The sequence below is a fragment of the Bactrocera tryoni genome, unplaced genomic scaffold (genome assembly GCF_016617805.1).
Source record: "Bactrocera tryoni isolate S06 unplaced genomic scaffold, CSIRO_BtryS06_freeze2 scaffold_25, whole genome shotgun sequence".
In the NCBI taxonomy this organism is placed as follows: Eukaryota; Metazoa; Arthropoda; class Insecta; order Diptera; family Tephritidae; genus Bactrocera; species Bactrocera tryoni.
Window position 1 is genome coordinate 3,314,178 of NW_024395977.1, and position 17,064 is coordinate 3,331,241.

General features: G+C 34.3%; 2 protein-coding genes across 2 annotated transcripts in view; one reads left to right on the forward strand and one right to left on the reverse strand.

The window, feature by feature from the left end:
• The window catches only part of LOC120780383, a 374,181-nt gene that overhangs the window by 309,491 nt on the left and 47,626 nt on the right, over nt 1-17,064 (forward strand). The gene's annotated exons all lie outside the window — the stretch shown is intronic.
• On the reverse strand, nt 9,596-11,384 carry LOC120780317. The gene is made up of 4 exons (XM_040112610.1): nt 10,884-11,384; nt 10,729-10,831; nt 10,131-10,672; nt 9,596-9,827 (listed from the first exon to the last, which is right to left on the reverse strand). The coding sequence occupies exons 1-4, from the start codon at nt 11,368-11,370 to the stop codon at nt 9,817-9,819; spliced, it is 1,143 nt and encodes a 380-aa protein (XP_039968544.1). The 5' UTR covers nt 11,371-11,384; the 3' UTR covers nt 9,596-9,816.

Genomic DNA, 17,064 nt, shown 5'->3' on the forward strand with positions numbered 1-17,064 from the left:
GGTTTTGGATATAGGAAAAATAGGGCGTGGACCGTTCAATTTTTTCTCAAGTTGCTTTTTTGTACCAGGAAGTACGTTTTGCCACTACTTTGAAAAAAGGGTACGTGGCCCGCCCATTTTGTTCTCAAATCGATTTTTTTATCATTAGAAGTCTACACACCAAATTTGGTGAAGCTAGCTTGCCAGGAAGTATTTTTTGCCGCTAAAATCCCAATTTCGGCTCAAGTTTTATATCATGGTAAAAGTGTATGCATTTGACTGCTAATGAACGAATTTTGAATACTTTTGTAGAAACACTCAGGTTCAAAAATTCTGAACAATTTGAGTTTTGGTTGAGAAACAACAGGAATGTTTCGAATTACATAAAAGGAAAGATTTCATACGAAATTGACAGTGAATTAAGTAAATTTATATGTACTAAAGCTCGGAACTTATCTAATTTTATTAAACTTAAATGGAATAAACAATCCAGAAATGAGAATGCATTTAGAAAATATAATAAGAAATGGTTGAGTGGAGAAACAATTTTTGTAATACCGAAAAAGATTAATACTATTGGGCGACCAAAACTGACGTATGATGAAAGAAATAAAAGGAGATTAGCTTCCGAATTAGCTTCCCAGCAAGGAGACAATGCGCAATTATTAGTTCCTGCTGCCTCTATATCTGCCAAAAAATCCCACGCAACGGATTCGAAATTTGTCCTACAGCAAGTTGCTACATCACCAAATCGCCCATCCATAATTCGAGAAGTTCTTAATACTAGCCAGTATCACCTGATGAAGCTCTAATGTTTGTGTTAGAAAACGGATTAACTAAAAAGGTGTACTCAAATATGCGGCAATTAAACATAAAACACAATTGTAGAATTTATCCGACTTATGATAAAGTTTATGAAAGCAAATTGAAATGTAGAACGGATGAAATCAAAGCGAATGAAAGCTCTGTCGAAATGTCGTTGCAAAATTTGTTAGACCACACAGCTAAAGGAATTCTTGAATATCAAGATGAAGTATTGTGTACAATGGATGTTGAAGAATCGATCCTAATTTCGAGCTACGGGTTTGATGGTTCTACCAGTCACAGCTTGTTTAAACAAAAATTTGTGGAAAATACTTCGGAAAGTTTCGATCATTCCCTTTTGTGACATCAGTCATTCCAATAAAAATAATTTCATCAGCAGGGTATAACATTTGGGTAAACCGTACACCTCAGTCAGTACGCTTTTGTAGACCTTTAAAAGTGGAGTTTGTTAAAGAAACAAAAGAGCACATTTTAACTGAAAACCACAACATAAAGAAACAGATTGAGGAGTTGAAACCACTACAATACACACTAAGTAATGGGAAAAAAATTAAAGTAAAATATAATTTATTTATGACATTAATAGATGGGAAAGTCTTAAATGTGTTGACAGAAACTTAAAGTGCACAGCAATGTACCATCTGTCATGCCGGTCCAAAGGAATTTCGAACTATAAGAAACTTTGATTCTCCTTATTTTGAACCGAAGACCGACGCTTTGAAATATGGATTAAGCCCTTTGCATGCGTGGATTCGTAGTTTCGAGTTTGTTTTAAAACTTTCACTGCTACAAGCTAGATTTGAAAAATGGCAAGTTCGTGGAGCAGAAGAGAAGAGAATCCTGGCAGAAAAGAAACAAAAATTCAAAAAGAGTTTTGCTTCAAATGGGGCTTCATGTCGATAAGCCGAAAGCAAATGGCAGCGGCAACACCAAAGATGGCAACACAGCTAGAAGAGCATTTTCTCGCACGGACCTTTTAGCATCTATTACTGGTATAAATATTGATTTTTTGAAACATTTACACATAATCTTAATTGCTTTCTCCTCTGAATTTGAAATTGATGCTCAAAGGTTTCGTGATTATTGCATTAAAACCAGTGAAATATTTTTCCAAAACTACGAATAGTTCTCTATGTCTGCCACAATACACAAAATATTAGTGCATTCGTCACAAATAATTGAGGCTTCAGTAGTACCCGTAGGTGTTCTGGCAGAAAATGCATCTGAGGCGCGAAACAAATTTTATAAAAAAGATCGAACTGGTCACGCTCGAAAGGATTCAAGAGTGCACAACATACTTGACATGTATCATAGAGCTATGGATAGCTCTGACCCATATATTTCAAGTTTATGTTTGCAAGAACGTACAAATAGTTCAAAAAACTTCCTTTTCCTCGAGAAGTCATTGATCTTTTTAAAATGCCTGAATTGCCACCAGAATTGTTATAACCTTCAACATCTCAAGAAGCCTCCAGCTGCAATTATAGTTATGATTCCGATGCAAGCTTAGAGTCGATAAATAATTATTCATTGGAATTAGAAGCGGCTGAAAACGAAGATTAAGATTAATCCATAAGCATTTACAACTTCTTTAAAATTATAAATTTATGAATTAAAAAATAAATTAATTTCTTGGTAGCATTCAATATTTTTTTAATAGTGGGCGCGGGCCGCCCATTTTTTCTAAAGCTTTTTTTGTCAGAAGAAGTCCGTTTTCAAAATTTGATGAAGCCAGCGTTTTGGTAAGTATTTTTGGCAACAATTTGGGTTTTGGATATAGGAAAAAGAGGGCGTGGAGCGTTAAATTTTTTTTCAAGTTGCTTTTTTGTACCAGGAAGTACGTTTTGCCACTACTTTCAAAAAAGGGGGCGTGGCCCGCCCATTTTGTTCTCAAATCGATTTTTTTATCATTAGAAGTCTACACACCAAATTTGGTGAAGCTAGCTTGCCAGGAAGTATTTTTTGCCGCTAAAATCCCAATTTCGGCCATAGTGCAAAGGAAACAAACTTTTTAGGTCATATTATAACCAATAAAGGCATAAAGCCTAACCCAGACAAAATAGCCACAATACAGAATATTAACCTTCCCAAAACTGTAAAAGCTATAAAATCCTTTCTTGGATTAACCGGGTATTACCGTAAATTCATAAAAAATTATTCCTTGGTGGCAAGTCCAATGATAAAATACCTGAAAAAAGACACAAAAATAAATCTCGATGATCAATCTTATGTTGATTCTTTTCAAAAATTAAAAAGCATTTTGATAAATCTGCCTTTATTATGTTACCCGGATTTCAATAAAAAATTTATCCTGACTACAGATGCTACCAACATAGCCATTGGAGCCGTTCTGAGCCAAGAAGGAAAACCAGTTTGTTTCGCTAGCAGAACACTCAATGGTCACGAAAAAAATTATTCAACAATAGAGAAAGAATTGCTAGCTATTGTTTGGGCAGTAAAATATTTTCGTCCATATCTTTATGGCAGAAAATTTACGGTGCAAACTGATCATCGTCCGTTAAAATGGTAATATTCATTAAAAGACCCAAATTCTAAAATAATTAGGTGGAAAATAATGCTAGACGAGTTTCAATTCGATATAGAATACCTTAAAGGGAAAGAGAATAAAGTGGCTGACTATTTAAGCCGAATTCAACTGTATCAAAATTCATTAAACAGTATCCACAGCTCTTCAGAAGATGCAAACAAACATTTCTATACAACCGATAAAATTGTTAACAAGTATAAAACTCAAATACGTATACTAAAACATAAAGAAAAAAGCAACTGAAAAACTTTTTAGAAAAGACAAAATAATTTACATTTGCGAAAATGATATTGATAACACTCATTACCTAAATGATATATTCAGAAGAGAATTAACAAAAGGCACAGTAGGAATATACTCCGAACTCCCGGACAATAAACATAACCAAATTCAAACAAAGCTAATAGAACTTTTCTCTAATGATATTCATCTGAAATTTATAAAATGCACAAAATTAGCAAGCGATGTAGAATCTGAAGAATCGCTACTGAACCTTATTAACGAAACTCATATAAATGGCAATCATAGAGGCATTCAGGAAAATTTCGAAGAGTTGAAAGATTTATATTTCAACCCAAAATTATTAAAATATATAAATAGATACTGCAACAGTTGCAGAGTTTGTATCGAAAATAAATACGATAGAAAGCCGATTAGAAAACGGTTTCAGTTCACGTATACGCCAGAAAAGCCAAACGAAATTGTGCATGTCGATATTTTTCAAATTCAAAAAACCTATTTTCTAACTACATTAGACAAATTTACTAAATTGGGAACCGCCCATAAATTGAATGATAAAAATATGATAACAGTTAAGGTTAAACTAGAAAAAAGATTTGCATTTTTAGGTAAACCTAATAAACTAGTAATGGACAATGAATTTAACAACGCATTAATAAAATTATATTGCCAAGAGAATAGTATTGAGGTGCATTTTACTACCCCCAATTCTCACACTGGTAATTCAGATATAGAGCGTCTGCATTCCACGCTTCTTGAACATATATCCACTTTTATAACAACTCAATACATAGCACAACTAAAGTAAAACCCGTAGACTTTTTAAATAACTTAAATATTTTATTGATATTAGAAAGAAAACTGAAACAAAGAAAAGAAAGACTATTACCAGGGAAAATCTTAAAAGAGAGAATATATCTTTAGAATTAACTAATCCCAACTTATATACAAAAAATCCAGCTGCTATTAGACATAAAACAGCTAAAAGTTTAAACAAATACCATTATAGTAACCCCAATAATGGACGTTGCCCAATTTCGAAGACCTCTGAATTCAATACATTAAACATTGAATTAAACACATTAAACAATTCATAAAATAGCATCAATATATATGTATATGCTAAAAATATGGAGAACTATACGCAAACAAAAACAAAATTATTATTAACTAATTATAATTGTTTAGTAAGAATTAAGAACAACTGTTGAAAAAATAAATTTATAAAACTATTTTATATATTAATATATGATTTAAAAGATTCGAAGGGACTTGAATCTTATAAGGGTAAGCGAGTTACATATATGTGGATCTCAATCCCTTTACATAATTGATATTCATGTTAAATTTATTTATCTATATATAGAGATCCACAATGTTAATGTACTTAACATATAATACCCACTATACTAAGAATGTTAACAAAATATCGTATGTTAAGTTAAGGTATAAATAATGATGTTTCGTTAGACTAAACACAGATTGTTAAAAAGGAATTACTTTCGCGGTTTGACGCTTCGTATAAAACTTTAATAAAGATTAATAAATAAAAAGGGTTTTCTTACTTTGGCGGATTGTACCGGCCTTAAAATAAAATATAACCTTGAACGTCGGGTTTCAACCGGGTTAGAGGAATAATATAACTCATATTCATATGTGTATGCATATGTGTGTTTGTATGCTTGTGCATTATTTGTTCGGCAATGTATACAAATATATGTTTGTACATATAAGTATAAATGAATGTATGATATAATAATATACATATATTATAATTCATTGATAAGTGATAAAATCATGATTTGAATTTCTGAACGCGCACATGCGTATACATACATTCATATGAACAGATAATAAGATTAATATGATAGACGATGTATTTGCATATTGTTGTGATAAATTCAATTTCTATGGCCAAGGAACATAATAAAAAATATTTATTAGTATGGTATATTATTTAAAAATCAAATAAAATTATTAAATATGCAAGTCCAAATTGGCTATAAATACTACTATGCATGCATTCATACAAAATTATACTCATATCATAATTATGTTTTCCTTCCTACAGTGTCGCTCAAATATTCTAGGTTTCAGTACCACTTAAAAAAAAGTTACAAGCAAACATACATACAAGGGAAGCTAATAAAAGCGTATTAAAAAGAACCAAACGCTTTATGTTTGTAAATTTGTCCACACGCATGTTTGTATGTAATTATGTACATTTATTGCTTCATGCGAAATCTCCCTTGTAACGGACAACCAATGGCCGAAGCTCACGTTTTGTCGAAGAGTCATATGCTGAACACATAGAGCGCGACAGACTGCAAGCGACATCTGTCAAATATTAAAATACACACGTTCTTATGGACACAGTTATTTAGATAGCTGCACGACTACACGACTTCATGTGCTGAACACAATGAGCGCGACAGACTGCAAACGACATCTGTCAAATATTAAAATACACACGTTCTTGTGGATGCAGTTATTTTGACAGTTGCACGACTACACGACAGCAGGCCGACAGTTGTCGCTCTCGCTAACTTCAATATATTTTTATATTTGCCAACGACAGTAGAGTTGAAGGTAGAGAGATGAGGTAGAGTGGTGATGCCATTAATATGTAAAATATAAAATTATTCACAACTCTAACAAACTTGACGTCATTTTACAAATAAAAGCATAAAATAGCTCTATTATATCATTTGTAATAACAATTGATTAGTTCAGCGGATTAAAAAACAGCGGCTATGCTGACTAGGTCATGTTGTCCGAACGGAAGAAAACACTCCAGCTCTGAAAGTATTCGACGCTGTACCCGCCGGGGGAAGCAGAGAAAGAGGAAGACCTCCACTCCGTTGGAAGGACCAGGTGGAGAAGGACCTGCCTACGCTTGGAATATCCAATCGGCGCCACGTAGCGAAAAGAAGAAACGACTGGCGCGCTGTTGTTAACTCGGCCAAAATCGCGTAAGCGGTGTCTACGCCAATTAAGAAGAAGAAGAATAACAATTGATAATTTAAAACAAAAATATTTACCTATTGACTTATTTTTTGCATAAAAAATTTCACTTTGAACAAAATCTTCAAATTTCATTGATTAGTACGACAACAACGAATTTGTGTACGTACAAAATGGAAAGCTGTGTTGTTTTGTGTACATGCCGGCCAATGTTATGTCGCTGCCTTCTTACAAATGTTCATGTAGCAGAATTGACCACGTCATTTACAGTTCACTGTCGTGCTGTCATGTCGTGTCGCTCTCTGTGTTCAGACCGTCAAAGTGTCGAAGAACTGACGCGACGACAAAGAGTCACCACATTGTGTTGTTGGTAGAAAATCCGAGCTGAGCCGAAAAAGACAAACGAACGAATGCCGATTGTCACCGTGCCGTTGTAATAGCTTCGCCTACAAACCAGCATAAATATGTATGAGAGATTTAAGCAAAGAAAATCGTTTTTTTGAAACTTCAAAAGCAGGATCCCCCCTTAATCTAGATATTTTCGCAATAAAGTTTTAAATATAAATTAAACAAATTTGCAACAGCACGAAATTTCACAGCTGAAAACGAGAAGGGTTGCTATATGTGCGAATAATAGTTATTTTTTAAATATTTCTTATGCTTGATAATATGATACAAATTGATATATGAATATGTGGCAACATAGTTCTTCTCGATTTAAAATATTTTACAATTCTCAAATATTTTTCCGCAGCTCTCGTGATCTGTTAAGATAAGTACATACCACTGTTATATTGTACTATTGAAGTAAGTGAAATGTGCTTTAATTGTGTGTTAAATTTAATTTATTCCGCGGAGTCATTTTGCTTACTTAAATTTCTTTCTTGTTTTTAATCGTTGTCTTTGTTCACAGCTGTTTGCGAGTTTTTTACTTTTCATCTCAAACTGCTCGCTACATTGGTTGTTGTCTTTGATAACCAATTGCTTTTATTGCATTTATTTGTTATAAATATTTGTGTCATTGCTCTTCTTACTTTTATTATTTAAATTTTTTCTATTTTTATTTAATATTGTTTTTTTATCAATTTCCCGCATTGTTCTGTAAAAGGCGAGTCGGACCGCTTTGTTTATTGCTGGCTAGGTGATGGTCTTGCCCATCTTAAATGTGCTGGACTGACATCCTGCCTGTTGGATTCTATTTCTAATTTCAAATACGACAGGGATATTTTGTCTTTTAAGATCGACATATCCGCTGACAATTTTCCATTGGTTTCTGAAAGCTCATTCTGGCCATCTCGGGTCTTTGTGTGTGAATTCGAGCATAAACGTGATAAACTCATTGTAGCTGTCACTAAAATGCTAAGAAAACCCGTTGATACAAAAAACTGATTAACAATAATTCGCTGAGTATTTATTGTCAAAATGTTAGAGGTCCTAATACAACACTTACTGATCTGTATTTAAATAGCATTAATTGTAATTTTAAAATCATTGCTTTCACAGAAACTTGGCTAAAGCCCCACATTTTTGATAATGAGATATTCAATAGCGAATTTGAAATATTTAGGCTGAGCAGAATGTGAGGTGGTGTCCTGTTTGCCGTTCATTCTTCAATTCCATCTGAAGAAGTCGATGTTCTTCATGCAGATTTCATGGAATTTAAGTGCATTCGAATTCGCGATAATAGTGGCCACATCTAATTAACTTTATCTTATATGCCGCCTCAATCTTCTTTAATAAATAATGTTTTTCCCATGGCTATAAATACTGATTCTATGATTGTTTTGCGAGATTTCAATTTACCGTGTCTATCAAGGAAATCTATTGATGACTACATCATTCCCGGTAGTACTCGCTTATATATTATTACGAGTTTTTAGATGAAATGTCGGAATTGGGTCTTAATCAAATTAATTTAAGTTCAAACAAGTTTGATAAGTTCATAGATCTGGTTTACGTTGATAATGCTTTAATATTCTCTGTTGTCCGATGTTATTCTTTGGTTCTGCCAGAGGACTCATATCATCCCACTTTGGAAATAAATATCTAAATCACGGCCAACTTAGTTCATATCAACACCTTTGTTCTTGGTTCAACTTTGCCAAAGCTAATTTTAAGAAGATGAATTATAAATTTTCTAAAGTAACTTGGTCTGATTACAGTGGCAATATTGAATTGAGTGCCTCCCATTTTAATGAAACCATTTTAAATTTATTTGAAAAATATGTTCCGAAACGTGTTGTTACTCAAAGAATGAGTTCTAATTTATGGTTTTCGAGAGATGTAAATTAAAACCTAGAAAGTTTCGTGCTATTAAACTTATACCATGTTCAGACCGACACTTAATCACACGATTTCGGCTGTTGAATGGATTATCCCACTAATCTTAAAAATTTATCAAGATTTCGCCATACAAAAATGACAGTTCCAAATCACTTCATTGAAATGATTTGAAACTGATCCACGCTAAATCTCTCTGTGCGACTCTGATTTTGCGCAATCTACTTGTCAGCACTGGAAATCTTTACATTATCACAGCTGATGCTGAATGCTGAATGTAAACGAACAAGATAAAGAAGACAAAAAAATAAAACTCAAAATTGCCGTTGATTACAAATCAAATTACAAAGTAAAAAAAATATGGAAAAAACTCAAAAAAAGAAACGAGTTATATGGAGTGAGGCTGCCGAATCCGACTTAATCGAGGTGTGGCAACAAAAAATGCCAGAGCTGCGATCAACGCGGAAAAATAACCACATATACGAGGAAATGTCCTGTACGATGCTTTTGGCTGGACACGAATATACGTCCAGTGAGATTAAAATTAAATTGCACAATTTTACCAACAAATACAGGTGAGTAATATATTATGAGGTCAACATATAAATTAAATATTTTGTTTTTATTTTTAGACAAGAAAAGCAGAAAATGGCCCATCAGGTGGCTCACCTAGTCGGTGGAAATATTATGAGGCGGTCCACCAAGCAGTATGTAGGTGGTTTCAAAAGTTTTTGTTCCGCCGAACTTGTAGAGGATAGCATTGTGGGTAAGTTTTAAGCGCATTGGAGTAGATTCCAATATTCATAATAAAATGAAAAACGGTTATGGAATGTTTCCTTACACTTTTATTTGTTTCTTCTATTTTCAGTTGACATGGAACCAATTTACATTGAGGACGATGCAGAAGGACAGCCGCCGCTCCCAAGCCCAAGCGATGGACCTTCTACGTCGCGTGGATTCAAAAGAAGTGAGGGATGCTTTCATCGACTTCCTTCGTCGCCAAAAATAAATTTAAAATTTTGTTTTTAAGTTTTAGTTTAAGAAAATGGAAAATGAATTTAAATATGTGAATGAAAATGAAAATATATATGTAATATATAAAATATGTATATATATAAATGAATACGAAAATGAAATATAAATATAAATATGTAAGTGAATACGAAAATATATATGTAACATATATAAAATATAGAAATATCTGTTTTTTTTTGTACTGGAATTGAATTATGAGATATGTAAGTATGGATCGGTTGAGTTTTATAATATTTCAAAGTTGAATGTAATAACTCACCGAAATACGAAACGAACGCTTGTTTTATTTCCTCTGCTCTTGGGTTGACATTTCCACAAATGTTAGAGACGTCTTCTGGCAACTGCCGAGATTCGTTTTCGATTTGTTGTGCTGCAATCCACTTTTCATTAATTTTATCATTTTCCTCATTTAAAAAGTTGTGCAAAACGCAGCATGCTTTAATGACGATTTTCGTGTTGGCCATGTGGTTATCCAAGCCTTTTCCAATCCGTCTGAACCTTCCCTTTAAATGACCGAAAGCATTCTCCACTACTCTTCGGCATTTCGATAGTATATAGTTGAATTTTTTTTTATCCAAAGGTTGGTTTACACAAAATGGGTACAGTTTCATCAAATGTTCATCAAATTTGGACGCAGAGTCGCCCAACAAAACGACTGGAACATTAACTGACGATATTTGTTTACTCATGTCTTTAAATATAGTAGATTGTGCCAACTCGCTTTTTAAAGATGATCTCTCAAATATTGAAGAGTCATTACAACGGCCTGGACTACCAACGTTGATGTATATAAAGCGACATCTATAACATTAAAGAAATACATTAGGTGTTTAAACGAGCTTCATGAAAAAACTTACCTTGCATCTACTAAAGCCAAAAGAACTGTGGAATACCAGCCTTTGTAATTGTAGTAGTCAACAGCATCTTCTGCAGCTGGGGGAACTTCTATATGACAACCATCTAAAACTTAAAAATATATAAAAACTCAAATGTGAAAAATTTAACTTATTACCTATAGCTCCTAACACTTGAGGGAAACCCAATGACTCAAAACCATTTAAATACTCGCGCAATTGAATTTCGTTCATTGGGAATTTCTTCAAATACAAAGGCCACAAACAACGCCAGACTTCATGACAGAAATCAATTAGAATGGAGCAGACAGTGCTTTTACCAATTCCGAACATATTTCCAATTGTTCGGTATTCTGCTGAAGAGCCAAGAGCATATAAAGCAATAGCAATGCGGTAGTTAGTGTTTTTCTTCTCCAAACCTTTCAACATATTGCACAATTTAATAAAAGAATTGCGCTTCATTCGGAAGTTGTTTTTAAAAAACGCATCTGAATGAACCTGGCAGTTGACTTCCCAAAACATTTGGCCACGAGTCTGAATTATATACACATTATAATTAAACGAAGTTATAATACCAATATTTATATATGTACTTGCCTTTATCCAAATAGACCTTGTTGAATTTGCTCCATATAGACTACACATTTTTAGTGCTACGTGTTCATACAGCAAATGTTTCATTGCTAAGCGGTTAAAATCAAACAATTCCCAAATTATTTCCATTGAGCGGAAATAATTTAGAAAAAAGAAGACAATTTTTATAACAAGGTACGACATTACAATGTTTTCCTTTAATAAAGACTTTGATGTTTATGGCTGAATGTCAAAAACATCTGATTTATAAATCACTAACGGCAGTAAGAACACTGTTGGGTTATGAAATGCTTAAATGTAATCTAATCTTTTAAATTTTCGGTCTGAACATGGTATTAAAAAAAAACTGGTTTAATTGTTGATTATTCAAAATATTCTAAATTGCGTCGACAATTTGCTGAAATTAACAAAATATGTTACAATAATTATATAAACAAAGTAAAAAATAATATTATACGTAATCCAAAAATGTTCTATAGTTTCGTCAACTCCAAGACCAACATTTCTAATTTTCCGTTCGCAATGAAGTATAAGTCTACTATGTCCAGTGAAAATCACACAATTTCTAATATATTTTCTGAATTCTTTAGGTCCAATTTCTCTCCAAAATCTCCGAAAAAAAATGTTCCGTGTCAGCTCAAGTTATCAATCATTTAATTATGGCCCAGTTATGATTCCTTCATGTTTTCTTAAACAATGTGCCAAATACATACGTATACTAGGGTGGGTAGATTCCGGACTTTTTTCGATTCGGGATTTCTAATAGTGCGGAAAAGTTGCCTTAGTACTTCCTGATTCCAATGCAACTTTTTGTTTTGAGATCGGATTGCATCTTCAACCCCAACTCCGGCCTTGAAATTTCGGAAATTCGCCTAAAATCGTGAAATTGTCTACCTAATCTGTGTCAAATTTATTGATAAAATCAGATTTTGTTCTAAACTTTGGCACTTGTTGCCTAGATTTCAGTGTAGAGCGTATAAAACGAGCACGAGATTGGGGGCCAATAACTTTAGAAGATGCCTCTGTCACCAGTTTGACGGTTCTCTCGACTGCCACGGTGTGAGAGGGGAATTCACTAAATTTCCATACCTCTGCAGTGTCTCCCGACAGCCCTTTCATGAGTTCTTCGTTAGAAACTAAACAAAGAACTGGTGGGACAGTCAAGGTAATAGTCTTCCAGTTAATCATATCGTAATAATTATTAGCTTTGAAATTCAGCTTTGGCACTTTATTAAATCTAACCCTTCCATTACAGTGTCAGACTCTGCTTCTCTGGCTGCCAGAAGACGGTCAAGAGCCAACTTTCTGACTTCTATCCGTTCGTCAGTCATCATACTAAGGAGAATGTTTTCTAGAAGAGCAAAGAAAGCATTCTGTTGAATGGATGAATCGACAACCTTGCGCAGTTTAGCAGGTAAGTATCTCGACCTTTGAATTGCAGCATAGAGATGGCGCGAGCCATCTTTGATTGAACTGTTGAATCTTATTGAGAACCACAAAGGTGAGTAAACTGTAAGTATGTACTTGACCAAAATCTTTATTTCCTTTGTTGGTTTGTCAGTAGAAATGTATAATCTCAGAATTCTATTTGCACAGGTGAGCCAGCGAGATTTGCGCATGTTACCTGGATGCATCGACGCTAAATCTGAGGAACATTGACCGGAAATAACAGCTTCTGATATTTTATAGAGATAAACTTGGTCTGTGCTAAGTTGGGTCGGATTAATAACCTCAGAAGGTAATTGGCAGGATGGAAAACTTTCAAATTTGACAACAGGCAACTTCTCACAATCAAGGAGCAGTTTACCTATGTCGCCAGAGAATGTATTTGGACTCTTTGAGACACCATCTATGTGTTCGAAAAGAGCACGAAACGGAAGTTCGTTGAAATGTAGAAGACAAACAATCCACTGTAATGGCCTACCTTTTCTTTCTTCTAGTTTCCGCATGATTCCACCTTTCTAACCTGTGTTCGTGTTGGTGCCATCAGCACCGACAACTTCTAGATGTTCCACATCAACTGAATTGTCTTGTAAATGTTGCCATATAGCTTGCGTCTCATCCTCAGCTGACCCGAAAGGAGAGGTGACGTGGCCAAAGTAATGACAACCAGGTTCCGCTATAAGAGAAATATGTTCCTCTTTGACAGTTTCGCGGTAGTACTTTTCATCTCCGCTGACTTGTGTAAGTTTATTGTCTTTCGGGCGTCAAAATACAGCCCATATACAGAGTCAATGCTTTCGGTGTTTTGGAGCTTAACTCCAACACTTTTTTTTGCCCGACTAATCTTGCATTTGTCAGTGCCAAAGCTCGCCTGATCCTCTGTGTGTGTTCTAATACTAGTGTGTTTTGTTTGATTTTAGAGGATGGAAGAGAAAATTCATCATCACCATCGTTTTTGAAAGAATCCATGTGCGACGCACCTACATTGTTGTCGTCTGTATGAGAGTCTGGCTGATCTGAATGGTGTTGAATGACGTTTTGAAAGCTTTTCTTTACGTTCATTTTTCTTTGTAATCTTTTTTTGTTTCAGGTAGATCAACACTCCTAATGCGACCAATTCTTCTGGTTCTCTGGTCCAAGAGAAATGGTTGTTCATTGATAGGAACTTTCCTTTCCTTTAAACAAGTGCAAGAAGAAAAATAAATGCATTTACAAGCAGCGATGTCAAATAATTTTCCGGCAGAAGAGACAAAGTCGTCTCTTTTAGAGCTCAAACCTATTGGGTTCCTTAAAAACATTTGTTTAAGAGTCAGAAATTTCTTATGGTATGTGAGCATTTGTACAACTCTGGTGTGTGAAACTATCAGAATAGATGACTTTTTGAAAGTATTTTCAACCTTTTTTGCAACTATTTCTGTAACCTCTTTACTCCTAGGTTCATAGTTGTCGCCTCGGAGTCGCCCTATAAGAAATCTTTCAAACTGATAACACAAAAGAACATCCTGGTAAGTATGTAACTGGGACTCAGAGAGATTGTACGGATATATGCCAAACACAGGACATTTCAGTAATAGCACTTGGTGAAATCAACGACAAGAGTGAAGGAACTCGATGAAAAAATATTTATGTGGAGACCAGTCCGAACGTGTCGTATGGCGCAGGGAAATGAATGTAAGTGATAGAACCGGCGAAATCACCGACAATAGTGTAGGAACTCGATGAAAAAATGTTTGTGTGGAGATCTATCCGAACGTGTCCTTTGGCGTAGGTGAATGAATTTGAGTGATATCGGCGAAATCAACGTCAAGAAGTGTGGCCGCAAGCCGATTTTCACCTTGCGCTGTGGCGCGCCGCATTTTCGCTCGTATCTCGGGAACGGTTCGTCCTACGGCCATCATCACATATACCATTTCGGTAGCAAATGACGTGACAAATAACTTTTGTTTTATACATTTTGCCATGAGATGCGTATTTCAGGCGCTAGGTAGACAATTTCACGATTTTAGGCGAATTTCCGAAATTTCAAGGCCGGAGTTGGGGCGCACTATTAGAAATCCCGAATTGAAAAAAGTCCGGAATCGACCCACCCTAATGTATACCAACCCTTAACAAAACTATTTAATTCATCTCTTAAGCAAGGCTTATTTCCATCTATGTACGTATATGGAAGATGTCATTTATAATTCCTTTGCATAAGAGTGAATTTGGGTCATCCATTGAAAACTATAGGGGATTAGCAAAGTTGTCAGCAATACCTGAACTTTTTAAAGCAATTGTAACAGGGAAATAACTTTCTGGATTTCTCCACTAATTTCTTCTCAGCGCTGCACGGTTTTTTAAAGGGAAATCTACAGTGACTAATTCGCTAGAGGTGATACAAACATGTGGTATCAACGGGCTTTAGGGAGAATAAGCATACTCATGTTATATACACAAATTTTAGTAAAGCTTTTGATAAAGTAAACCATTCAATTCTTTTGAATAAACTTTATCTGCTTAATTTTTAACCAATATTTCTGAAATGGGTTGCTTCTTATCTTAGTAATAGAATTCAACAAGTTATATTTAACGATAGCCATAAGGACCAAGATGGCTCCAATTCTGTTCTTGTTATTCGTCATCTGTTATTAAGTATTCAAGAGTTTTATTATATGCCGACGATGAAAAACTTTCTAAATCATATAGTTTAAATAGTGAAAGATGTCAGTTGCAAACAGACTTAAACAACATAGTATCTTGGTGTGTTAGAAATGATATGCCATTGAACCTTAAAACATGTAAAACGATGCATTTTTTACGTAGATCTGTAGACCCTACTTCATACGTAATACAAAACTTTAGCTTGGTGCAAGTTTTGTGGATCCCAAACTCAATTTTATTCTTCATGAATCTGCCACGGATTGAAAGATAAAGGTGCTTTTTTTTAGTTTCGTTAAACGTTGGTCAAAAGAATTTAGAGATCCGCTTAAGAAATTTCTTTTTGGTGAGGCCTATATTAGAGTATGCTTCTGTGGTTTGGAACCCTATTTATCAAGTCCATTCTCCCTACATTCCCTAGTCGTAGGGAAATGCTTGTAAAACTCATGAATAGGTCAGTCTGCAGTACATGTACTTATCTTATATGATCAGAGAACATATATCATAGGAAGGTTCACCGCGCGGAGAGCGTAAAAAATATTTTTGGCTAACAAAATGCGATGAGCGTGTTTCACCACAGCAAGATCAGAAGGAGAAATTTTAACAGCTGAGCATTCAAAGAAAATTAGCTGAGAAATATACATTGCCATTACAGACGTATGTTGGCCTTTCGCTTATATTTTTATACGTTTACATGCAATCGTATTAATTGTTATGAATATCATTTTGCGAATTTTTCTGAATTCGTTCAAAATTGATAACATTATCATTAAATTATGCTATTTTCAAAGTAATATTTGTAGGTAATGTACAAATAAGAAATACTTTTTAAATATTTCATATGTTTGATAATATGTTATAAATTCACAAATATGTTTGTGGATATGTTATAATTTGTTATGATTTATGACATATGTACTATCATAAAAACTTAATATTTTACAAGAATATTGTCTGCAAATTACATTTCTTCATTTAAATTTTCATACGCAACTACATATTAGCACATAGTTTCATACATATGTAAGTACAATTCAAATTCAAATCGTGATCATTTATCAGTAAAAAGTGTGAGCGCACTGCTCTATATGTAGTACATACATATGCATATGAGTGCGACATTGCCGAACAAATAATGTATACACAAACCAACATACAAATATGCGTACGCATGTAAATATGTCACCCACAAAAACTACTAACATTGCTTTACAAAACCAACAATCGTTTGAAATAGCATCATACATATGTACTTATATGCGTACACATGTAAATACATATGTGCGTATGACATTCCCACACAAATAATGCATGCACAACATACATACTTATATGCGTTCACATGTAGATACATATGTCATTCGCAAAAATTACAAATATTGTTCTACAAAAACAACAATCGTTTCCAGTAGCATCAGCAGCGTCACAAAATAATAAGGCAGCCAAATAGTCGATGCCCAAATTTGTAGAAAAACACACAACAAAAACATTTTCCTTCTTGAACGCAAGCGTACTTTCAACAGGCAAACTCGCTCGCTCTCCCCGAGCATGACTTTGCCTACAAGCGTCTTTTCGCGACGATGGCAAAAGCTAAAAATCATAAATTTAACAATTCCTGATATTTATATGAGAAGGAAAAAGTGACAACCCCGCAAATATACATAA

What these genes read in the sequence shown, in the direction of transcription:
- LOC120780317 (XM_040112610.1), bottom strand. Translation starts at nt 11,370, where the DNA reads ATGTGTAGTCTATATGGAGCAAATTCAACAAGGTCTATTTGGATAAAG. An exon ending in TCAAGTGTTAGGAGCTATAG is followed by an intron (nt 10,832 to 10,883) that starts GTAATAAGTTAA and finishes TTTAAGTTTTAG; the next exon opens with ATGGTTGTCATATAGAAGTT. An exon ending in TTGGCTTTAGTAGATGCAAG is followed by an intron (nt 10,673 to 10,728) that starts GTAAGTTTTTTC and finishes TTAATGTTATAG; the next exon opens with ATGTCGCTTTATATACATCA.